Source organism: Daucus carota, chromosome 7 (assembly GCF_001625215.2).
Source record: "Daucus carota subsp. sativus chromosome 7, DH1 v3.0, whole genome shotgun sequence".
Classification (NCBI taxonomy): Eukaryota; Viridiplantae; Streptophyta; class Magnoliopsida; order Apiales; family Apiaceae; genus Daucus; species Daucus carota.
In genome coordinates, this window is record NC_030387.2 from 34,518,274 (window position 1) to 34,540,257 (window position 21,984).

Consider the following 21,984-nt stretch of genomic DNA (forward strand, 5'->3'; position numbering starts at 1 on the left):
TTATATACAGTTTCCTTTTTGGGACGTCCCACCAATTGTATACATATCAAAAGTAGTAAACTTTTATAATATAAAACATCATTACACCAACTACATTCTTCCACTTTCGACATTCTATAATAATATAAACATTATTACACTCACTACTTTCCTCCACTATCTCAAATCTATTATTAAATATAATTGGGTCCCGCCACTATACTCACTTTTCATCTAACTTTTCTCAATTTTTACACAATTTCTTGGTCTCCGTGTCCCAACCATTTGTATACAAATGGCTGAGACGGAGAGAGTACATATTTTTGCATAATTTAATACATATGCGAAGGAAGATATTGCAAATTTTTGTTATTAGAGTTTAGGGGCTAATATTAAAAGACTGAAAGGTAATAAAAACAACTTTAATTGATGAGAACCATTCAATCGAATTTTCTATATACTAATATAATGTTGTTAAATATCTAAATTTCATGAGCTCATGGGTTTATTCTGTGCGCACCCGAAGGATAGCGGCAACATGTTCTTACGTTAAAAAAATAAAAAATCTAAATTACGAATTCCGTTAATAAATATTAAAATAAATTATTAATTTAAATAAAAAATAAAATTATTAAAAATCACAAGTTACATGCTATAAGCCTATATCATGATTAACCGCGAAATGAATAAAAATAAAATTGAAAATGAGATCATTTAACCTGACCAGTGAATTGGAACATGGGCTTGGTCATGATAGGCCAGGCCTGTATGATAAATTCAAAGATTGAAAAATATTGAAATGGTCCAAACTGCTCAGTTCATTCTATTAAAATTTTTAAAAGAACGCTATAAGCTTGTGTAAGAACTAGGACAGAAAGCTTTCAGACCTAAATCCAAAAGAGGCGGCCGCCGCTAAACCAGATCCAAATCCACCATGAATGTTCCACAAATCCAACAAGAAATACAAACAGAGAATGACAGTGACGAAGAAATTAACCCTTGTACTATGCTACTAATTGAACAACATCAAGAAAACAAGGAGCAAGACACAGAAGCAGCAGCAGCAAAAGATGAAGTACATGTAATAACACACCACCTCAATTCTATAAAATCGAACGTGGTGATTAGGCAGCTTCCTTCCCAAGGCATCTCCTTCAAGCTCTGGCCAGCCGCCTCCACTCTCGTTTCTCTACTCGATAATCATCGCAACGCCGCATTCTCAGCTCTATTCGACCACAAGCCACTCCGCATTTTGGAGCTAGGTTCTGGCACTGGTCTTGTCGGAATTGCAGCCGCCGCTATTCTCGGCGCTCATGTCACTGTCACGGATCTTTCTCGTGCAAGCCCTAATCTCCAATTCAACGTGGAAGCGAATTTGAAGACGATTGGGGTGAATGGAGGACACGTGGAGGTTGCTGCGATGGCGTGGGGCAATGATGAGGAGATGGAAGCGGTTAAGAACAAGGGAGAGTATGATGTCATCATGGGGTCTGATTTGGTGTATCATGATCACCTCTACGAGCCGCTGCTGCGCGCATTGAGATTCTTTATGTTGGGTGATGAGGTGGACAAGGAGAGAGTGTTTGTGATGGCGCATTCCAAGAGGTGGAAGAAAGAGAGTGTGTTTTTCAAGAAAGCTTATAAGGAGTTTGATGTTAAGGTTTTGCATAGAGATGATCCGTGTGACGGAGATAGAATTGGGATTCTTGTATGCACTTTTGTTGCGAAGAACAAAAACAAAAAGAACATACAAGTGTTAGGATGCGAATGAACAATGCATATTATGAAATGAGTACCAAGTATCCTAACAAAATCATTTGAATTGATATTAAGCAGTCAAAACAGAGTCTAAGGTACATGTGAAACAGAGATGAGTCTACATCATTCGGTGCTTATTGATGCAGGTGAGGCTTCAAGTAGTTAGTCTAAAGTGATTAACCAAATTCTATGAATCTCCCAAAGAACAGTTTAGCACTGAAACAGTCTAACTACTACACTGAATTACGATACTGCGTAACTTCTTGCTGAAATTTCGGTGAGTATCCAATTTTGTAGCATGATTTTCTAAATGCACAATTTACTCCTGCCAAAAATTATTAACCTTCTTACATGGCATTCTTGGTTTAAGTGGTTAACATCACTCATTAGTGTCCTGTGTGCGCCCTTTGTGTCAACAGAATCCGCACTCAGCCTCTGGTGCTATTCTGCAGGTCCTCCCACACAACTTCTTTTTTTCAAAGTGCATTTAGTTTAAGCCAATATTGAACCTGAAATGTTTCGGTTCGGTTGTAAAAATGCCAAAAAATTGACCATGAAGTTACATATATACTGCTACGAGAATTATGCGTAGTATAACACGTTGGGTTGTGTTATTTCATACGACTTCTTGAAAATCAAGTTGGTTGTTTTTAGCCCCATAGTTTCTGGCTCGAGGGCCTTGAGCAAGTGTTCAGCAATCTGGAGTTTTTGCCTCGGGTCTGAGTCGGACATTGGTGCATGATTTCTATGTTCAGCAGTCCTGAATTTCTGACTGCTTAGGAACTGACTTGAAGAGACTTATTTATATACTTGGATATTTAAAAAGTTCGAATTTTCATAGTAGTCATGCGTGGGCATAGTCTTTGTTTCTTTTGCAAGCAAGAGAACCTTGTATCGCCAACAAGGTGTTGGTATGGTGGTAGAGCTCTTATACCCCTTGCGGGAGGTCGGGAGTTGTATCTTTCCGCTGAACCATTAAGAAGATACTATGTTCCTTTTGCAATATAGGCAAGGACAGTGTGGTATTACAAAGTGCAGAGTGCTTATCCCATCCCGCAATGTATCCATGGTGATAAATGATAATTATCTTGATCTTGTAAAACGAAATGAGATTGTCACAAGGACAAGGAAAATTTCACACAAAACAGATGTATTAGAATTTTTAAATAAATCATCACGAAAGAAATTTCATAAAGAAATAAATAATATAAAACTATTTGAATTCTCCTAAATAAAAATATCAATATCATTCCATCCTTTTTATTTAATCCCCTGTGACCGCATAAAATTTGTTAAAAAACACATTTATTTTGCTCTTCCAACAACATTTGTTTTCAAAAGTCCTCACCTTTGAACAAAATTTTTAAATCCAGCTCTGGGTACCGACTTCGATTATAATATTATATCCTCTTAATTTATGTTTCCATCATGTAGACGCTGTTGGACGCCTGGACCCATATTTCCGCAAGAAACGTTAGAGATAATATGCCTTACGTGATACACTCACTCTCCTCCCCACTTAACAATTATTTATCAGTTTGATATAAGGCTTAAATATCTTTTTGCCATCGAAGTTTGACACCTTGTACCCATCAACCACACATGTTCTAAAAAAGACGGTCCAACCATTAAAGTTAACGCTTTTGTATGTGTGGGCCATAATCAAAAAATATAAGGAAATTCGGCCGCGAGTATGTTATCATCGTTATGAAAGAGAGTGAATAACATGTAAGGAGGGTAGCGAATAGGCTCAGAAAACATATATATAAACACATACACCCTTGCCTATATAATTATATACACAAAATGAAAACAATCATAAACAATTATTAACTCGATTGATTTGCATGATATTTTGACAAGTCCTCACAAATTCTAATTTCTTTTTTGTACCCCAATTGTCATCGCTAGCTGTTTTGTTTGTTATGGAGATAAACTGTGTTTTTTGTTTTTCTAATAAAAATTTTGGTTCTATAAACTACTTATAATTACAAAGAAATTTTGCACCCCACTTTTTTAGATTTAAATTACCGAATTATTGAAATTTTGGTATTTTTATATTTCTGAAAATTTTTAAAGTGTATAAAAAGTTACATAAGGTTATTTTAATTATTGTAATTTAAAAATAATTTTGAGCAATTATTTCTAAAAATAGAGAAATGATTTAAAACTATTATTTTTGCAAATATTACACATTTGGAATTTTCAGAAATTTTAAAAAAAATAATTTTGAAATATATACTTGGACCATAAATTTAACTTCCAGTTGAAATAACTTTTATTATTAAAAAATGGGGTCCAATTCTTTTGTATATTATTTGTTAAATCAAAATGTTAATTTAAAAGAATAATAAATTTTTCTTCAAAATAAACAAATTAACTGGCGACTGGGGAAGTAGAAGGGACGTACAACAACTACAGAATACACACATGTGCATGAACCGCAAGTGACTTACACTCCTCCCGGTTTTCACTCGTGCAACTTGATTATGGTCGAAGTGCACATAACTGTAAACATCAGTGACGAAACCGTACGTGTTGATACTTCAATGGTCAGTGTGTATATCAGGTTAAACTTCGATGGCAAAAGTATATTTAAGCCTTGATATAATGGTCATATAATGTGCTTTCTTAGAACATTGTTTAACACTAATGATATTGTATATAATGTATGGTTTTGCTTTGTTTACCTACTTTTTTTTCGTTGGTTTCTAACGTGTGACCTATCTCGAGTTCGGGAGAGAATAGGAATCGAAATGTTCGACTCTATGATTAGCTGAGATTCATTCAACTTTTAAAACAATACTTTATAAAATATCATCAATAATAATGTATAAATAATTCATCTAATTTATTAGAAAGCACAACCTTTTTTTATTTATAGTTGAGCAACTTTATATTTTAATAATTAAAGACTGTTGCGTTTAACAGGGGGCATTTTAGGAATGTCCTGCGTCAATCATTATTTTGTTTATGTAAGCCTTTATTCCTATTGACATAATATTAAGTTATCTTTCTTTTCTAAAGTTATCTTCTGCATAATATTTAAATTATTATATCTTGAATGAGTTCATTATTGCAAAGCTAGAGATATTTCTAAATAAGGTTGTTTCCATGTTCTTTTTATATGTTATTTTTTAAATAAAAAACATATTTGAAAGAAGTTAGGTGACTGGTTTGTTTACTTGCTTATCTCTAAAAAGTATATCAAATTTAATCAAGTTACTATATAAATCAGTCATATAATGAAGATAATATTTTTGTAAAAATTATACTAAAAGAAGAGAATAACAAATTTTTAGATAAAAAATATTTAAAACATATGAAAAAGACGAGAGCCTCCCGAGTTTTTTCTTAAGATGGTTTAGATTCTTCACGGCTCACGCAAAGAAGTTGTAAATGGCAGTATATTTAAGCAAATTTGATCGGAAATATATTGATTTAACCTTGCAGAGTTTCATAGAAGTCTATATAACTAGTTTTTATTTCCCAATATTCATTTTAGTAAGTTCTAAATTCATAGAGCAGTACTTACGGTTCAAAATATTCTTCAGTAAGCGAAAATCAACACAAAACTGGAACCGTTCGAGCATATTTATCTTCACTAGGTATATGATTAAGAGCCATCTGTGGTCGACTGGTCGTGACTATAATGAAATGAATTGATTTGTCATATTATCACCTTGGTAGTTACCAGGTGGAACTAAGACAAGAAGTTGCTGTCAAAATAAAAGAGAGAAAAAGACACGGGATAAGAAGAAAAGACAAAAAAATAATAGGTTTCATAAGTTGCTTACACGTTGAGGATATCTGCTTGTATGTAAGTTGTTGGTAAGCTAAAACTACCCTGTAATCCTCTTAGAGCAACTCCAATGCAATGCTATACTTGGTTCTATTGCTATATTATAGCATCAAAAGTAAAAAAACCCAACTCCAAAGGGGTGCTATATTTAGATGCATCCATGCATAGATGCATCCTTGGTTCTATATTTGAAACCAATGATGGATCCATCCATGTTGCCACATCAACTCCAAAGGGAAGAATTTGTTGAGATATTTAATAAAATTTATAGAAGATAGGTAAAAATTAATGAGTTGGTTAAATTTGAAACTAGTTATAGAACTTAGCATTGGAGTGCAAGTTTTATTTTAACACCAAAAAACACTTTTTGGTGCTATATTATAGTAATAGCAATAGATATATAGCATCTAGCATTGGACTTGCTCTTATAGTTTGACACCACTTTCCACCTCCACCAAAAATTATACTTGCACTGAAGCTAAAGACATGAGTCATTGTTCTTGTTGATCACAGTAATCCAAGTAATAATTGTTTTTACTGTATGTTGGCCTGTCTGAATGTGAATCTGACCTGTGAAATATTTTTGGTTCTCAGGAAGAGATTTATCAGATGTATTTCAAATGTGAGAGTTATTGAACTTGCGCATCTGGACTAATTGCACATCGAGGAAGAATGGATATTTTGCAATTTGGGTGTTTAGATGGTAAATGGGAATAAGAATGAGGGGCCGGGAATGGTTATCCCAAGGGGCGTGGAAGGAATGTTTACCCACCAACTACATACGGAGTTCCTATTCCATATCACAAAATAGCCATTTCAAATGCCAACACATGAGTTTGAGATTCCGATTCTCATGAAGCGGACTCCAATAATCATGAACCAGACACTCCCTAAATATATGAAACATGTAGAAGGCTGTCACCTGGCTAAACAAAGTGAAACGAAACTAAGTGTTATATATCTGGTTACAGAAATGATCCAAATTATGATCATCATATTCTGGTGGAGTGGTGGTTGTTGCTACCTTGCAGTTGTTGTACGTCACCTTCCAAGTTACAGGAATGAATTTCTCACCTACCTTTTTATAAACTTGTCGATCATTCGATGCATCATTAGATAATTCAATACTTTACTCCTTGACAGGTGCCAGTGAGCTGAATTGTGTTCGCTTACTGATGACTTCTGTTCATTTATGATGCTAGATTTCCCGGAAAACCAGCTACAGTATATCCGATCTTGGTTGGCCTTTCACCGGTAGCCACAAGTCATCCACATTTTTGTCACATAAGTGCGTCCGGTCCTCCAAGGTCCAAGGCCTGTCAAAGCTGTCTTTAACCTGCTCATGGATAGATCAACTGATTTAAGGTCAAATTATAAAAATTAACAGAGCTTCTACATCTGTGATTGAGTCTATTATCTTCTTGTTAAATCTGATTTGAAAAGTTCAAGGAAGACAAATTCAATAGTTTGTCGTTCGTTCTAACTAGATTAACCATCTCTTCGATTTTGTCCACTCAAAGATTTGTCAATTCCATATAAACCATTACTATTCAAGAAATCACAAGAAACCACTTCTGCTCTCGTACAAAAATAAGATAAAACAGAAGTACAAACTACTTTCTTTTCTAACTGAAACTCGAATTACAAAACTATAGGTTCATCTGTACAAGCTCAAAAACAAGACTTGAAATATTACAAGCATGTTAACTAGTTAAACAAAAAGATAAAACCCTCAATTCATATCGAACATAAACTTGTATTCAACACAAATCACCACACCCAGCCCGATTCAACTCAAATAGATCTACACAAAACTATACAAGTTGCGATTTGTTTGTTTGTTCACAAATAGATGCTTGAAGATTTATGATTGACAGTTATTTTCACCTTGCCAGCTCCAAACAATGTCTTTAAGCGCAGGCCTCGCGTCCTCCTCGCAGAACTTCTTATACTCCAACGTATCGCCAGCCGCTTTAGAGAATTCCACCACCGCTACCTCCGGTGCCACCTCGTACACCTCTGCCGTCACCGCCAATTTACCTTTTCTCCCCTCGCTTTCCCCTTCCATCTTCAACTTATATCCCTTACTCCACACTACTCTAAAATTAAACGTTTTCGCAACCGTTTCAAGTGTCGCCATAATCGTCGAACCTGAACACTTCGATGTAAACAAGGACCCTGATTTCCGTTTATTCTCAAACAAATTCGACAAATCAAAACCCGATGACATCGATGAAATAAACTCGAATGCATTGTAAAAAGGCGGCGGCGATTTTGTGCGCGCAATTTCCTGTCCATCTTCAACTTGATCATCTAAAATAGGACACGAAATTGATCTAGTGAAGCCTTTCGAAAACCACGGTACTCTCATAATAGCCGAAATTGTAATTCTCCTAGCAGGATCCGCCACTAACAACTTCGATATAAGCCTTTTCGCTTCAGATGACATCCACGGAGGAAATTCGTATTCCGATTTAAATACTTTATTGTACATCTTCATCATATTTTCATCCTGAAATGGCAAAAAACCAGCTAACAAAACATACAAAATTACCCCGCAGGACCAAATGTCAGCTTTCGCACCGTCATATCCTTTTCTCCGCAACACTTCTGGCGCAACATAGGCTGGAGTTCCGCACTGCGTGTGCAACAATCCGTCGTTCCTGAGCTGCTCAGGCAACGCGGATAACCCGAAATCGGAGACCTTGAGGTCTCCGTTTTCGTCTAACAGTAAATTCTCTGGCTTAAGGTCGCGGTGATAGACACCGCGACTATGACAATAGTCAACAGCGCTTATTAGTTGCTGAAAGTACTTTTTGGCGACATCTTCTTTGAGTCTACCTTTGGCGACTCTTGCGAAAAGTTCGCCGCCTTTGATATACTCCATAATGAAGAATATTTTCTGTTTCGTCGCCAAAACTTCTTTTAATTCGACGACGTTGGGGTGTCGGACCAAACGCATGACGGAGATTTCGCGTTGGATTTGATCCATCATGCCTTCCTTCTTGACTTGATCTTTGTTGATGACCTTTATGGCGACGTTTTCAGAAGTGTCGATGTTTCGGCCATAATATACTTTGGCGAAAGTGCCTTGGCCTAGTAGCCTTCCCATCTCGTACTTGTGAAATATTATGTTTCGGCTCCCATTTTTGTGATCCATGTGCGCGAAAATTGAAGAAAACAAGAGGCTAGTTTTTTGAGTGGTGCTAAATTTGTTTGACTCAAATTGGGCTAGAGAGAATTGTCAATTATGAAGAGATGATGATGATTATTTGTGAACATGGAAAGAGGTTAGGAAAAGGTAATGAAATTGATGAGTCGAAAATGGAAACAAATGTCATATACTCGCTGTGTATATATAGCGCTGTGTAAAACTGAGGAGCTAGAATTTTGAAACAAACGATATTATTCTATTAGAGATTTTCTGGGCTTGCTTGGCTGGCTTAAAATTTCAATTTTTGCACTTATGAATCAGAAATAATTCACTTTTGTTGTTTATATTAGAAAAATATTATAAAAAAATAAGTTCTGATTTTTTAGTGAATTATTTTTAGTTTTAAAATTTAATTTCATACAAAAATGTATAGGACCACTTAAAAAAAAATTATATTTGATAAATTATAAATGTTAAAAAATTGATTCAAATATATTAAATTAGACATTTTCGTTTTATAAATAATTTTTCTTATAAATAATAAATTTTTTAAAAACTAGATCAAACAATCCTTTTGCATGGATTGACCTCTCTTGATTCCGTCATTCTGTATATAAACAACAAATTGTAGTTTGTTTGTATATATGAAAGGCGACAAATGTTAGTAGTAGTGGAGAGTGATAATTGAAGGGAGATGAATGAGTGGAGTGAGGGTTGTCGTGTTGTTAATGGAGGACATAGTTTAGGTCTACTTTACAAGCGGCTTGTTCCCGCGGGCTGCAGAAAAGCATAATGGCCCGTGGTAACGTAAATATCTGAGATTTGTTAATAATTTAAAAGAAATACTCGTTTTGAATATTTGATTGATTTTAGGTGGTGGGACATTAGAATAATAGGTGTTAATGTGTTACTCCTCCGTCACGCGGCACGGACTTTAATACCCCTGTAAAGTATAGTGCTAAAACTTATTTTTAAGAGTTTTTTTTTCTGAATAAAAGTTTGAATATTATATTTTTATTTAAAAAAGAAAATTTTAAAATAAGTTACAGAATTATATTTTATAAGAACGTAGAAGTCTGTGTGAGTAGTGAAAAGAAAAAGTATAGAATTAAACGGGAGTATTTGATTGGTTCTGAGCGAGGCCGACTTGTGACTTGCGTGCTTACGCAAGGACAAGGTGAGTCTTTTTTTTCTTTTTGGTTCCACACGCATGGGAACTTGAATTTTTGTTACGGAGCTTGATTTATGTCTTTTTTCCCCACACATTTTGTTTCCTTCCACTTATTTTACTCGTAATCAGAAATTCATCATTTATTCATTCATATTAGATAAGTTGATAATTTTAAAATGTTTATATTATATTTATAAATTATTAATATAATTAGTACTTCATTTATTATATTAATTAATTTCGACAATAATTTTAGAAAATGAGTACACAATCAATGAAACGTAAAGGACATTGTGAAAATACCAAAGGCGCCGAAGGGAAAATTGAAAGCTATGATTAATGTTAAAATGCATAGCGAGATGGAGGGATTACTATATGCGTGGACCAACTGCAAACCAGATAAACAGTTCCTACCATGGATCACCTAAAGGAGTGAAGCTTCGCACACGACGATTAAAGCCCAACAGTTCAATATTACACAGGTTTGGAAACGGGAGAGTAGAGGAGCCCAAATCCAGCCCAGCTCCAGGCTCCTCTAACCCTCTTCTTCTGTAGCAAAGATAAGGTCCAAATGAACTTGAACTATTTGTTTGATCAAATAGTACCTTACAAGTAATATTTAATCAAATATAAGGCCCATCTCTTCCAGTCTATACTAAACTGAATGACAATGCAGAATCAATTAGTAGTAGCGGTTTGGACCCAGCCCAGGGTGATAGAAGCTACGAGTCTACGAGGCTGAATCGCAAAATTACTACTCCCTCTTTTTTTTAATATATTACGTTTGACTCTTTGACACACACTTCTAAGTGTTTTGACCGAGTAGTTAAAAGAATTATCAAAATTTTAATTCACAAAAAAAATTATTAAAAAATATTAATTTTTACTAGACGGTCAACTCATCTAAAGTTACGTGCCCAAGTCAAGAGTGACCTATAAAAAAGCAGAGGGAATATTAATACAGCAGTGACCACCGCATATGAGTTCAAAAAATTAGCAACTAATCATCATTAAGTATTACTCCCTCCGTCCCTTTTTATCTGTCCATTTTGGAAAAAAAAACACATACCAAGAAATAATTGATTGTATGAACTTTTTCATTAAATACTTCTAATTAATATCTTGAAAATGGTGGAATACCCCTACTTTATGTCTTGAAAACATGAATTCAACCAAGTTTTAAATAAGTCAAGCCTTGAAAATTGAAATTATGGAGATATATTTGAAAAACTATCATTAAATTAGTTTTGAAAGTATAAATGGACATATAAATAGGGACAAATTTTTACTTCCAAAGTGGACAGATAAATAGGGACGGAGGGAGTAACTGATATCTTATTATTCATTAAACTGATCAAATTTTTGATTTTTAAATTATTCTTCTGATCTGACTAATTCTTAATCAATTAATCGAGTTAAACTTGTAATTTTGAGTATTGGACTTTAAATGTATGTATAATAATTCAATTTTTTTCGAACTCCATGCACCGACCCACATTTACTAGTGGAACCAGTTCATCTGGATGAAAAAATAACCCATATACGATTCGGAATCAAGCTTGACCGAGATTTTCCACAAACACATGGATATGCGGCATGCTCTCTCTTTAAAAGGGATAAGAAGTAGAAAACGAATACTCCTCAAGGCCCAAGGGCCAAGGCAGACAGACACGTGGGACCGGGGGTGTTGTGTGTTTAAATCTTACAACGAGAGACGTGTGAATGTGTAATTAATTATCATATCCACCAACAGAACTCTACTGTTTATAATTCGGCTAAATTCCACATTCTACATGTTTTTATTTCGAAGGGTTTCTTTAATGTTCCATGCCAATGTCATCTATTATCATTTGCTCAATCCAGAAAATCAGTAATTAATCACGATTCGACATTGATTAATATCTGTTCCGTTATTCATCGAATTGATTAAATTTTTGATTAACTCTCGATTAACCTTCGATTAATCCTTATTTTGTGACTTTACCGATTAATTCCGATTTCCGCTTTTCACATCACTGATCAATTGTGTAATCTAAAAATTACATATAGCTAAAATATTATTATTAATTATGAATTCCATCTTTTTCATAATAATCCTCTTAATATAATATGTATATATAGGCTCATGATCAAATAGAAACCACTTTTAAAATAAAAACTAGAAACCAATACAAGTTAGTGATATCCTCAGTACAATTTAGTGATATTCTCTTTACGATTTAGTGATATGTGTTGCACGAATTAGTGAAAACTTGCGGAAACTGCCCAGAATTTGTGAATCTGTTCTAGTTGCCGATTCAGGTGGTGGTTGCGGTGGTGGAGATAATGGAGGTGAAGGTGGAGATGGAGGTGGTGGACATGGAAGGAGCCTTTAGCTTTGTCCGGCAGATTTTTGGCAAAGATCTGGAATTTAAATCGGCATTAAGCTAGATATACGGTACTGTAGGTGAGGAAGACCGAGGTGGAGGTGAGGACGAAGGTGCAGGTGGAGGTGGAGGTGGAGGTGGAGGTGGGGGTGGAATGGAAGGGACGGTGGAGGCCGGAGGGGGGTTGGATTTGGTGGTGATATAAATAATGGAGGCCGACATGGAGGTGGTGGCTATGGAGGGTCGGGCGGCATGGAGGTGGAGAGAGTAGCAGAGACTTGGCGGGGGTGGTAGGGTGAAGCTGACGGAAGTGGGGTGGAGGGTTGGTGGGTTGGAGAAGAAGAAGGAGAAAATGGGGTTGTTTGAGAATTTAGTGATATTCTCTTAGAAATTTAGTGATAGTTTCTAGTTTCTAGAATAAGGAGGTTTCTATTGGAGTAAAACTCTGTATATATATATGTAACTTTAATATAAAATTTGACTATTAATTTATTTATATGTATTTTTATTTATTTGAGAATCAATTATCACAATTATATTCAAAATAAATATGAAAAGGAAATGGGAAATGTTAAAATTTATATATCATAATTATATACTTCCTCTGTTTTTTTATATGTCACTTTTGACTTGGGCACATATTTTTAGGTGGGTTGACCGGCTAGTAAAAATTATTTTTTTTAATTGATTTTTTTGTGAATTAAAATTTTGATTATATATTTTTATTTAGAAAAAAAATTAAAAATAATATTTTTAACTATCGGTCAAAGCATTTAAAAGTGTGTGCCAAAAAATCAAACGTCGTGTATTAAAAAACAGAAGGAGTATATTTTTAATGTTATAAAATGGTAACATCACACGTAGATTGCATTAAACACGAGTTGAGATTTACTTTAAAGAAAAAGAGGGTTGCATATTTAGGCCATCTCCAACAGTGGAACCAGTTTTTGGCCTAAATCTTGATCCAAATTTAGACCGAACCATCTTTTCATTCTAACAGTTTGGCCTAAATTTTGGTCCAAATTCATATATCAATATTTATTCTTCTAACAATTTTTATATTATTATACTAACTTTTTTTAAAAATAATATAAGATTTTATATTAATATTAAACTCAATAAATTCATTAAATTAGAAAAACAAAGAAAATTTAACATTTTATTTAATCAACTAAAATAAAATTTACAAAGATTCAATACTATTCCGAATTAGTATATGTTCCCACAAATACTCAATTAATACATCTCGAAGTGTAATATGAGTTTTTTTATTTTTCGATATCGTCCAAGAAATTGTTGAAATCGAGTATTTTAATGTGTTGTTAATTTGAATTATTTTAAGATTATTTAATTTTATTATATTTCATTATAATATATGATTATTTAAGTAACATATATTAAATATAATTTATAAATATTTAATAATTATATTAACATAAAATCATTTAAATAACTAAATATAAAAAAGAAAAAAGTTATTATTATATTATTAAAAAATTTAGGCCGGTGAATAGTGCCGGCCTAAATTTAGGCCGGTACTGTTCACCGGCCTAAATTTGGACCAAGATTTAGGCCACTGTTGGGAGGATTTAGACCGAAACCGGCCTAAATTTGGACCTTTAGGCCACTGTTGGATTTGCCTTTAGGTCGGGGTGTTGGTTAACCATTATTGATTTTTGTTAATACTACTCCCTCTGTTTTTTAATATATGATGTTTGACTTTTTGGCACATATTTTTAAGTGCTTTGATTGGATAGTTAAAAATATTATTTTTAAAAATTTTCATTTTCTAAATAAAAATATATAATCAAAATTTTAATTTACAACGAAAATCATTAAAAAATAATAATTTTGATTATCCGGTCAACCTACCTAAAATTAGGTGTCCAAGTCAAAAATGACATATAAAAAAAATGGAGGGAGTATATGTTTTACGGGAAAAAGGTGTTGGAGACATAAATGAGATAATAATTTAGTTTTTGCTGAATTATATCATGATGTATATCGAATTAATACATGCAGCCATTTCTTCTACTTATAATACTCCCTTCATACCTTTTTATCTGTCCATTTTGGAAAAAAAACACATACCAATGAATAATTGATTGTATAAACTTTTTCATTAAATACCTCTAATTAATATCTTGAAAATGGTGGAATACCCCTACTTTATGTCTTGAAAACATGAATTCAACCAAGTTTTAAATAAGTCAAGGCTTGAAAATTGAAATTATGGAGATATATTTGAAAAACTATCATTAAATTAGATTTGAAAGTATAAATAGATAGATAAATAGGGACAAATTTTTACTTCCAAAATGTACAGATAAATAGGATGGAGGGAGTATGTTCTTATATATAATTGTCGGGAAGCAAATATTATATTTACACATATTGATTACATTGAACACGACTACACGAGTTCCAGTTTACTTAGAGAAAATAGTTGTTGTATATTTTATCTGAAGCTGATGAAAACCTTTATTTAATTCGTATATTACATTTAGTTATTATAATCATCCTATCATCCACATAAAGAATATAAATTGAGCACGAGCCTAAAAGACTTTCATGAAATGATGAATTATGGAGTATATCGGAGCATGAACTAAAGAAACATTGACATCTTGAATTCAACTTCAAAGTCAACTGAGGATTGTTACATACCCATTTTATAATGAATATTCATCCTGGTTAGCAATTGAGCTCATGCATGACAACACCATCGACCTTCAGGTCTTCCACTCACTCTACTCAGCTCAGGTCATGCATTACCATTTATCACAACGACATACTCCCTCCGTCCCGGGTTGTTTAGGTTCACTGTTTGCACGCATTTTGAGGCTTCTATCACATATAGTTGTATACTTTTTTTTAAAATTTTCTTTTTTGAATAAAAGTTTAAATATTAAATTTTTATTCAGAGAAAAAAAAATTAAAAATATATATTATGGAACTATACTTTAAATGAGTGTGGAAAAACGTGCCGAAAAATAACGTAAAGAAATGAGGGGGACAGAGGGAGTATTGGACAAACATTTGGTTCAATAAAATTTATTTTATTTTATCAAATAGATAAATGAGTAAATATTATCTTAAAAAAATGTAGATTCACAATTATTTTAAATATAGATATTTATTTATAAAATAAGTGATATCATTTATTTTCTAAATAAATATATATTTTCATGCAAAAACTTCTTTTTCTTGTTAGGAAAATAAATATATATTGTAAAAAAGTTCAGCACAACTTTTATTTTTGAAAGAAACACTGATATCAGTTACAATCTGTACTTATTAAAGTGCTCCATGCTATAAAAAGGGGCATGACTATCTTTTCATTAGATGCATTTTTGTTTTTTCTTAAGCATGTGATTTGAACTAATGACCACTTGCTTTTGAATTCTCTGTCTCGTTAAATCGAAATAGTATTATTCGTACGTAATAAATTTCACGTTTGAAATCAAACCCACCGGTTCATGAATGTGGACGCATATAAGATTAGTCAAGAAAATCAGCAGCATATAATGAACCAGTTGGCCAATGGCCAGGTTTGGTAGTAGGAGAATTTTAGATAACAAGGCAAGTTACGTGGACGTGGTCATTAGTAAACTCATTTTGTTTTTACTTGATTCTTGTCGTTTATAGAATAGTACTGTAGTAATATCCTTAACAATTTTTACCGACCTAATCATCATACATAGAATAATATTAAACAAAATTTTAATTTCAAATTTAGAAAATATGAAAAAAAATAATGTTTCAATGATTCCTGTTGGTTTTTTAAAATTTTAAGAGACTCCTCTCAGAAAAAATCAATATAAAAAATAGAGTTGGAATTATTATAATATTTAATGTGTTACTCCCTCCTCCGCCCCTTAATACTTTTGCTGTTTGTCTTTATCACATTTGCCAACACACAGTTTTAATCATTAATATCTTTAATTTCATATTAATATTAAATATAAAAATTTCACCAGGTTAAAGTACTCATAAATACGAAACCAACAACATCTCACTATATTTAGTTTTATAAATTAGACGTAAATTAATAATTTGTCTCCTATGATGAATAATCTCGACGTATGAAACGAGAAAAATTTTTAGAGACGGAGAGAGTGTTATGTTTTGAGAAATCATTTAAAACGATGCATGATGCTCTAATCATGTTAGAAAACAATTAGCTCCGGTTTCGTTTTCATGGGGTAGTGGTTTGTTTAGTTGTTAGATTGGTGGCTCACGATCATGACTTGTGGAATGCACTACGGATCAGAGCAGATCAATAAGTCCATAACCTCACCGTCCAACGCATTCTAAACATACATTTCTACTTCAGTCTTCGTCTATGTTTTTGGTTCTACGTCAGTTGAGTCTATCAATAATTTTCTAATTTGGACAGGTGACTTTCTACGGCTCTCTTATAACTTTATCACGGTAAATCAGAGGTTCTATAACCAAACTTTTATTTCAGCCGCAATGTTTGAGAAATTTTATGCTGCAAGATATTATTTATTATATATTTCCAACCTTATGTTAATTGTTTTTAGTTTTTTAAGGAAAAGGTCACGAAACGTGATTTGGAGTTGAAATGATCTAAATAACATATTTAAAAAACATGTTCTCAAATATCATATTAAAAATTTAAAACATTACATATTTACATGTAGTTTTTTTTTTAACGCACAAACCCGCAGCCGCTACTTTTCGGATTCGCATCGGGAGACGATATACACAAAAGTATATGTATAATTGTAGTCTAAAGAATTTATGGAGAAGGAAAAGTAAGAAGAGAGGTTTCCACCGCCAGGGTCCAGTGAAGTGTTAATAAAGCAGATAATTCCAACAAACAAGTCTTTGGCACGATTTCAAAGTCGGTTTTAGGCTGTTTTATTGACTTCAAATTGTGACAGTATCTGCTCCAGGCTGATGAAAATTCTTTACGTCGAAACCATATACTGTACATACTTTACTCATTTTTCACTCGGAAGAATTGTATGATATTAGTCCTCTCATATTAAAAAACACCTTTCAACATAATTGCATTCCTCTCAATTATTTACAAAATAGCTTGATTAGGAAAAATGAAAATTAAATTGAATTTTTTTAGTACGTGTCTATGAGCACTTCTGTCCCAGCAAGTTCTTACTTTAATTTTTGACATGTATTTTGAGATTTTTATAAAATATAATTTTATAATATTTTTTTTGATCGGATAAAATTTGATGTTTAAATTTTTATAATAAAATGATCAATTAAAAAAATATTATAAAATTATATTTTATAAAAATTTTAAAATACACGTAAACCGTGTACGTAACATTGATATGAGACGGAGGAATAACTCCGTACACGGGGTCAAGCCAAGGCGGTGGTTAGTGGTCACACTCATATGGGCTTAAACTCTGGAGTAGCCAATTTTGACACGTTTTGAACCTCAATTTTGCTTTTATTAATCCCACGTAGTGTTTTTTCTCGGCCTTTTGTCTTTGATCCAAAGATATATAATAATTATATAGTACCCGTCTCTCTTGTGTGGAGTCTGGACTGCCTAAACGGAGTTACCCATACTTATATTTTATAGGCTACAAAATCTTATGTCAAGTCAATTAGCAAAACAAATCTTATGTCAAGTCATAACAGGACTAAAATGACCGATTCCTTGTTGTCATATGCTACAGACTTGTGAATTATACGAGATAATATTATCTCTTTTTTTTTTTCGAAAATGAGATAATATTATCTGTGAACTCGTGTGAATATGTAATTTAAAATTTATTGTTTATGATTTAATTTTTGGCATCGTTATGTTAGTATTTTAATATTAATAAATTGAAATTTGACTAATATATGCCGGTTGTTTATATTTTCTTGAAAATTTAGGATTTATAATATTATTTATATTATAAATACCCCTGGACATAGTTCTTTATGTTACCTTTTGAGACTCTTATGAGTTATAGTTCCAAAATATTTTTAATTTTTTTCTGAATAAATATTTGACGTTTACATTTTTACTAAAAAATAATAACTAAAAACGATATAACACTATATTTTATAAGAATTTCAAAATACGTGTAAATAGTGGACGCAAACAACATGCTGGAAGGAGGACTAGATAGTATAAATAATAAATTATGTTATCTATTTATAAATACATTTTAATATTAATATGAGGTAATGCGTTTTCTATTACCCAAAATATTATGTCACCATGTATAGGTAAGCAGAGATTCATATACATCCTAGTGCTTACATAGAGGGCGGAAAGTTCGAGTTCAGCAAGATAATTAAAAGAGTTAGTTGACCTCCTTACAAAAAAAAAAAAAAGAGTTAGTTGACCCGGAGATCGGAGTAATCGAACGGACTCTCTATGATAATCATCAAAAAAATAATTATTTACGTGTACGTTATGCAGTTAGTGCGATCCACATAATTGTATATCAACCTACTAGCCCCTGTGTTCTTTGTTATGGTTAGGAATGATTGATTTTAAAAGGGTGTTTGGTTCATGGTTAATGAGCCCGGTTAACAGGAATTGGAACCTCAATCCTATGCATAGGTGTTTGGATTGGTTATTTGGTGCTATGGAATGGGAACCCCAATCCTCTTAGGTGGTTAAATCATACATTTCCCACCTTTTAGGTTTCCATATCATTCACATTCTCGTTAACTCCCATTCCCATACCCTCCATTCCCATTCCCGATTTCCAATCCCGACCTTAATCCAAACAGCCCCTAAGAAGTTCAAATTTTTTCAATTATAAAATTATAAAAATTTAAAAATAAATTATAAAATTATATTTTATATACAACCTAAAATATATGTTCAATGATAAAATACTGTAAAAAATGATTCGGCGGAGGAACAAATAAGGCAGTTAATGACTTAATGGGATTAATCACCGAACACTGATTAATAATAACAAATTAACAATACAATTGAAATCCGTAAAAATAATAAAATAAGAAAAAAGGGACACATGCGAGAATAAGGCGGGCTTGACTTGACCAGAGATCCAGCAGCACGTAGTTCCATTGGTTGAACATAGATAGCATAAAGTTTCGAAATGGAAGCCGACAAAAAATCACAGGCTTCTTATTTTTCTTTAATGACTTGTTGACGCCACCCCCCACACGCTCTAATGACTAATCCTCCTTTCTTTTATAAATAAATAACGACACACTACTTCCCAAGCACAAAGAGTTTTCATCTCTTTCTCGACTCTCCTTCCTATTTCTTTCCTTGTACAAGTTGAAGACAGTTCAATCTTAGCTTTTTCTCGTCAACTCACAGCTACTTCTTTATCTCTACTCTCCAATTTCTATATATATATTGCTCTTTCTTGGGTTCTCTAGTGGAAGTTTAGTTTTATAATAGCAGCTTGTTCAACTACTATAAAGATTTTCATTGCAAAGACAAGATTTGAAGCCTATGGAATATACAAACTATGTCAATACCTCCTTGGATCTTAATGCCAACCCTCGTCAACTCTTTAATGTTCTCCCTGTGGTATGTTCTTGCTTCACCTAGTACTAGCTAGTTGTGAGATTTCATGGTGGTTTCTTATGTGTTTTGTGTGCTTTTGCTTTCAGAAACATGAGGCTCAGAGCAGTTTCATTGATTTTGGACTCAGCACTACTTCATTACTTCATGATCAGGTTGGTAAATTATTTTTTTTCTGGATTTTCTAACCGTGTCCATGCGCACACACTAACAATCGGTTTTTAATGAGCTGGCCAATTTCTATCGGTTCCAATCCTATTAATAAGCCTTGCACAAAAATCTCTGCCAATCAAAATCTTCTGCCCAAGCACAAAGTGCACACACTAGAAAGACTTTTTTTTTAAAGTTAGATATAGTTTTTTATGAAGTTTCTAAATGTGTGATTTGTTTGTCTGATGTAGAGTGGGGCCTTGGTTGAGGAGTTGAACAGAGTGAATGCAGAGAACAAGAAGCTGACTGAGATGTTAACTGTCATGTGTGAGAATTACAATGCTTTGAGAAGCAATTTGATGGAATACATGAACAGGAATCCAGAAGTTACTACAACTGATGACAGTACTACATCATCCAAGAAGAGAAAGACCACAGAAAACACTATCAATAATAACAACAATGGTTCAGCTACTGCAGCAGCAGCAGGAGCTGTGGGAGCTGTGGTTAACAGAAGTTCAGCAGAGAGCAGCTCAAGTGAAGAAGACACTACTTCATTCAAGAAAGCAAGAGAAGAACACATCCAGGCTAAAATCTCGCGGGTTTATACGCGAAGCGAGCCTTCTGATACCACAGGACTACTAGTTAAAGATGGTTATCAATGGAGGAAATATGGCCAAAAGGTCACCAGGGATAACCCTTGCCCTAGAGCTTACTTCAAATGCTCTTTTGCCCCTACTTGCCCTGTCAAGAAGAAGGTGACTATCTATTCTTTATGACAGAACATCATTTAACCTAGTAATACACAACATAAAAGGATGCTAAGTTGTTATGTTATGGTCTTTTTCAGGTTCAGAGAAGTGTTGAGGATCAATCTATCTTAGTAGCAACGTACGAGGGTGAGCATAACCATCCTCACCCTGCTAAAGTTGAGGCCAATAACTCGGGTTCTAACCGAACTGCATCGACTCTGAGTTCAGTTCCAGGCTCAGCCTCTCTCAACACATCGAGACCTGTTAATAACACAATTACGCTTGATTTAACAAAATCCAACAAGTCCAATGAAGATGCCATTAAATCTTCTGCACCTAAGGTTGAGTCGCCAGAGTTTCAGCAGTTCTTGATAGATCACATGGCTTCTTCGTTAACAAAAGACCCAAGTTTCAAAGCAGCGCTTGCCGCAGCAATCTCAGGACAGATTCTCCGACAGAATCAGACCGAGAAATGGTGAAGTTACAGTTGAAGAAAAACTTCGACAAGAGTCATCTCAAATTTATGCTACTCGATTTCAGCTAGAAGTGTCCGACTCGATAATATTTTGAGACTATTTCTCAAATATTTCTTTGAACAATTTTAGAGAAATAGAGGCGGGCCAGCCCATTATTGGTGTAAATAGCACATGGAGGAAAAGAAAATAGCTGTTAGAAGTCAAAATTGGAGTCTGAAAATTTATTCACAGTTAGAGGACGAATTAGATTACAACCAGAAGTTTTAAATGACATATCGGCTTGTATTTCCCACCAGCTATTCTCAAATGTTCATACGCGAAATTCTTCTTGGCGTAAATGCTTGACTTCTCTCTGACACTATATATACAGCTTTGAGAATAATCAAAGATAAACGCATGCAGAAGAATGCATGTACAATAACGTCTAATTCAAGATGTAGACAGAATGGAAGAAAATTCTCAGTCTAATTAAATTAAGTGATGTAACCATGTTACTAATAACTCAGAGTGGGCTTCCCTTCTAGTCTTCTAGAGACACTCCAACTAGGCATTAAAAGACAATATGGAATATTTCAAGATAATGCCCTGCATATTCTTATCCATAAGCAACAATTTTGTACAACGCAACACAGTTAATTCAATCTGCTAGTCGAAATAACTACTTCAACCGGCTAGTTAAAATAGTTAATTCAATCTGCTAACAGCTAATTAGTTGCAACCATGGCCTTGATATTTCCACAAGGAGAAGACAATTTGATTTTGTTATTACATTCAATAGTTACTAGCACCTTCCCAGCAGCCATCATACTAAATTCTTAAGAGTTGTTAAACCAATGGTGGGGGCTCACTGCTCAGACAGTTGGATCAAGCTA

The 21,984-nt window shown here is 33.5% G+C and overlaps 3 protein-coding genes across 3 annotated transcripts; 2 read left to right on the forward strand and 1 right to left on the reverse strand.

Annotated features, from left to right (window-relative positions):
- Positions 1 to 790: 790 nt before the first annotated feature.
- LOC108194061 (uncharacterized) lies at positions 791 to 2,087 on the forward strand. Its single transcript, XM_017360954.2, has one exon. The coding sequence runs from the start codon at positions 914 to 916 to the stop codon at positions 1,748 to 1,750; it is 837 nt and encodes a 278-aa protein (XP_017216443.1). The 5' UTR covers positions 791 to 913; the 3' UTR covers positions 1,751 to 2,087.
- A 5,055-nt stretch (positions 2,088 to 7,142) lies between these two features.
- Positions 7,143 to 8,970, reverse strand: LOC108196516 (CBL-interacting serine/threonine-protein kinase 25). The gene has a single exon (XM_017363833.2). The coding sequence runs from the start codon at positions 8,697 to 8,699 to the stop codon at positions 7,404 to 7,406; it is 1,296 nt and encodes a 431-aa protein (XP_017219322.1). The 5' UTR covers positions 8,700 to 8,970; the 3' UTR covers positions 7,143 to 7,403.
- A 10,452-nt stretch (positions 8,971 to 19,422) lies between these two features.
- Positions 19,423 to 21,450, forward strand: LOC108196236 (probable WRKY transcription factor 40). Its single transcript, XM_017363429.2, has 4 exons — positions 19,423 to 19,740; positions 19,824 to 19,889; positions 20,136 to 20,642; positions 20,735 to 21,450. Exons 1-4 carry the CDS (start codon positions 19,663 to 19,665, stop codon positions 21,113 to 21,115), a joined length of 1,032 nt encoding a protein of 343 aa, XP_017218918.1. The 5' UTR covers positions 19,423 to 19,662; the 3' UTR covers positions 21,116 to 21,450.
- Positions 21,451 to 21,984: the final 534 nt, after the last annotated feature.

What these genes read in the sequence shown, in the direction of transcription:
- LOC108196236 (XM_017363429.2), top strand. Translation starts at nt 19,663, where the DNA reads ATGGAATATACAAACTATGTCAATACCTCCTTGGATCTTAATGCCAAC. An exon ending in TCTTTAATGTTCTCCCTGTG is followed by an intron (nt 19,741 to 19,823) that starts GTATGTTCTTGC and finishes TTTTGCTTTCAG; the next exon opens with AAACATGAGGCTCAGAGCAG. An exon ending in CTTCATTACTTCATGATCAG is followed by an intron (nt 19,890 to 20,135) that starts GTTGGTAAATTA and finishes TGTCTGATGTAG; the next exon opens with AGTGGGGCCTTGGTTGAGGA.
- LOC108196516 (XM_017363833.2), bottom strand. Translation starts at nt 8,699, where the DNA reads ATGGATCACAAAAATGGGAGCCGAAACATAATATTTCACAAGTACGAG.
- LOC108194061 (XM_017360954.2), top strand. Translation starts at nt 914, where the DNA reads ATGAATGTTCCACAAATCCAACAAGAAATACAAACAGAGAATGACAGT.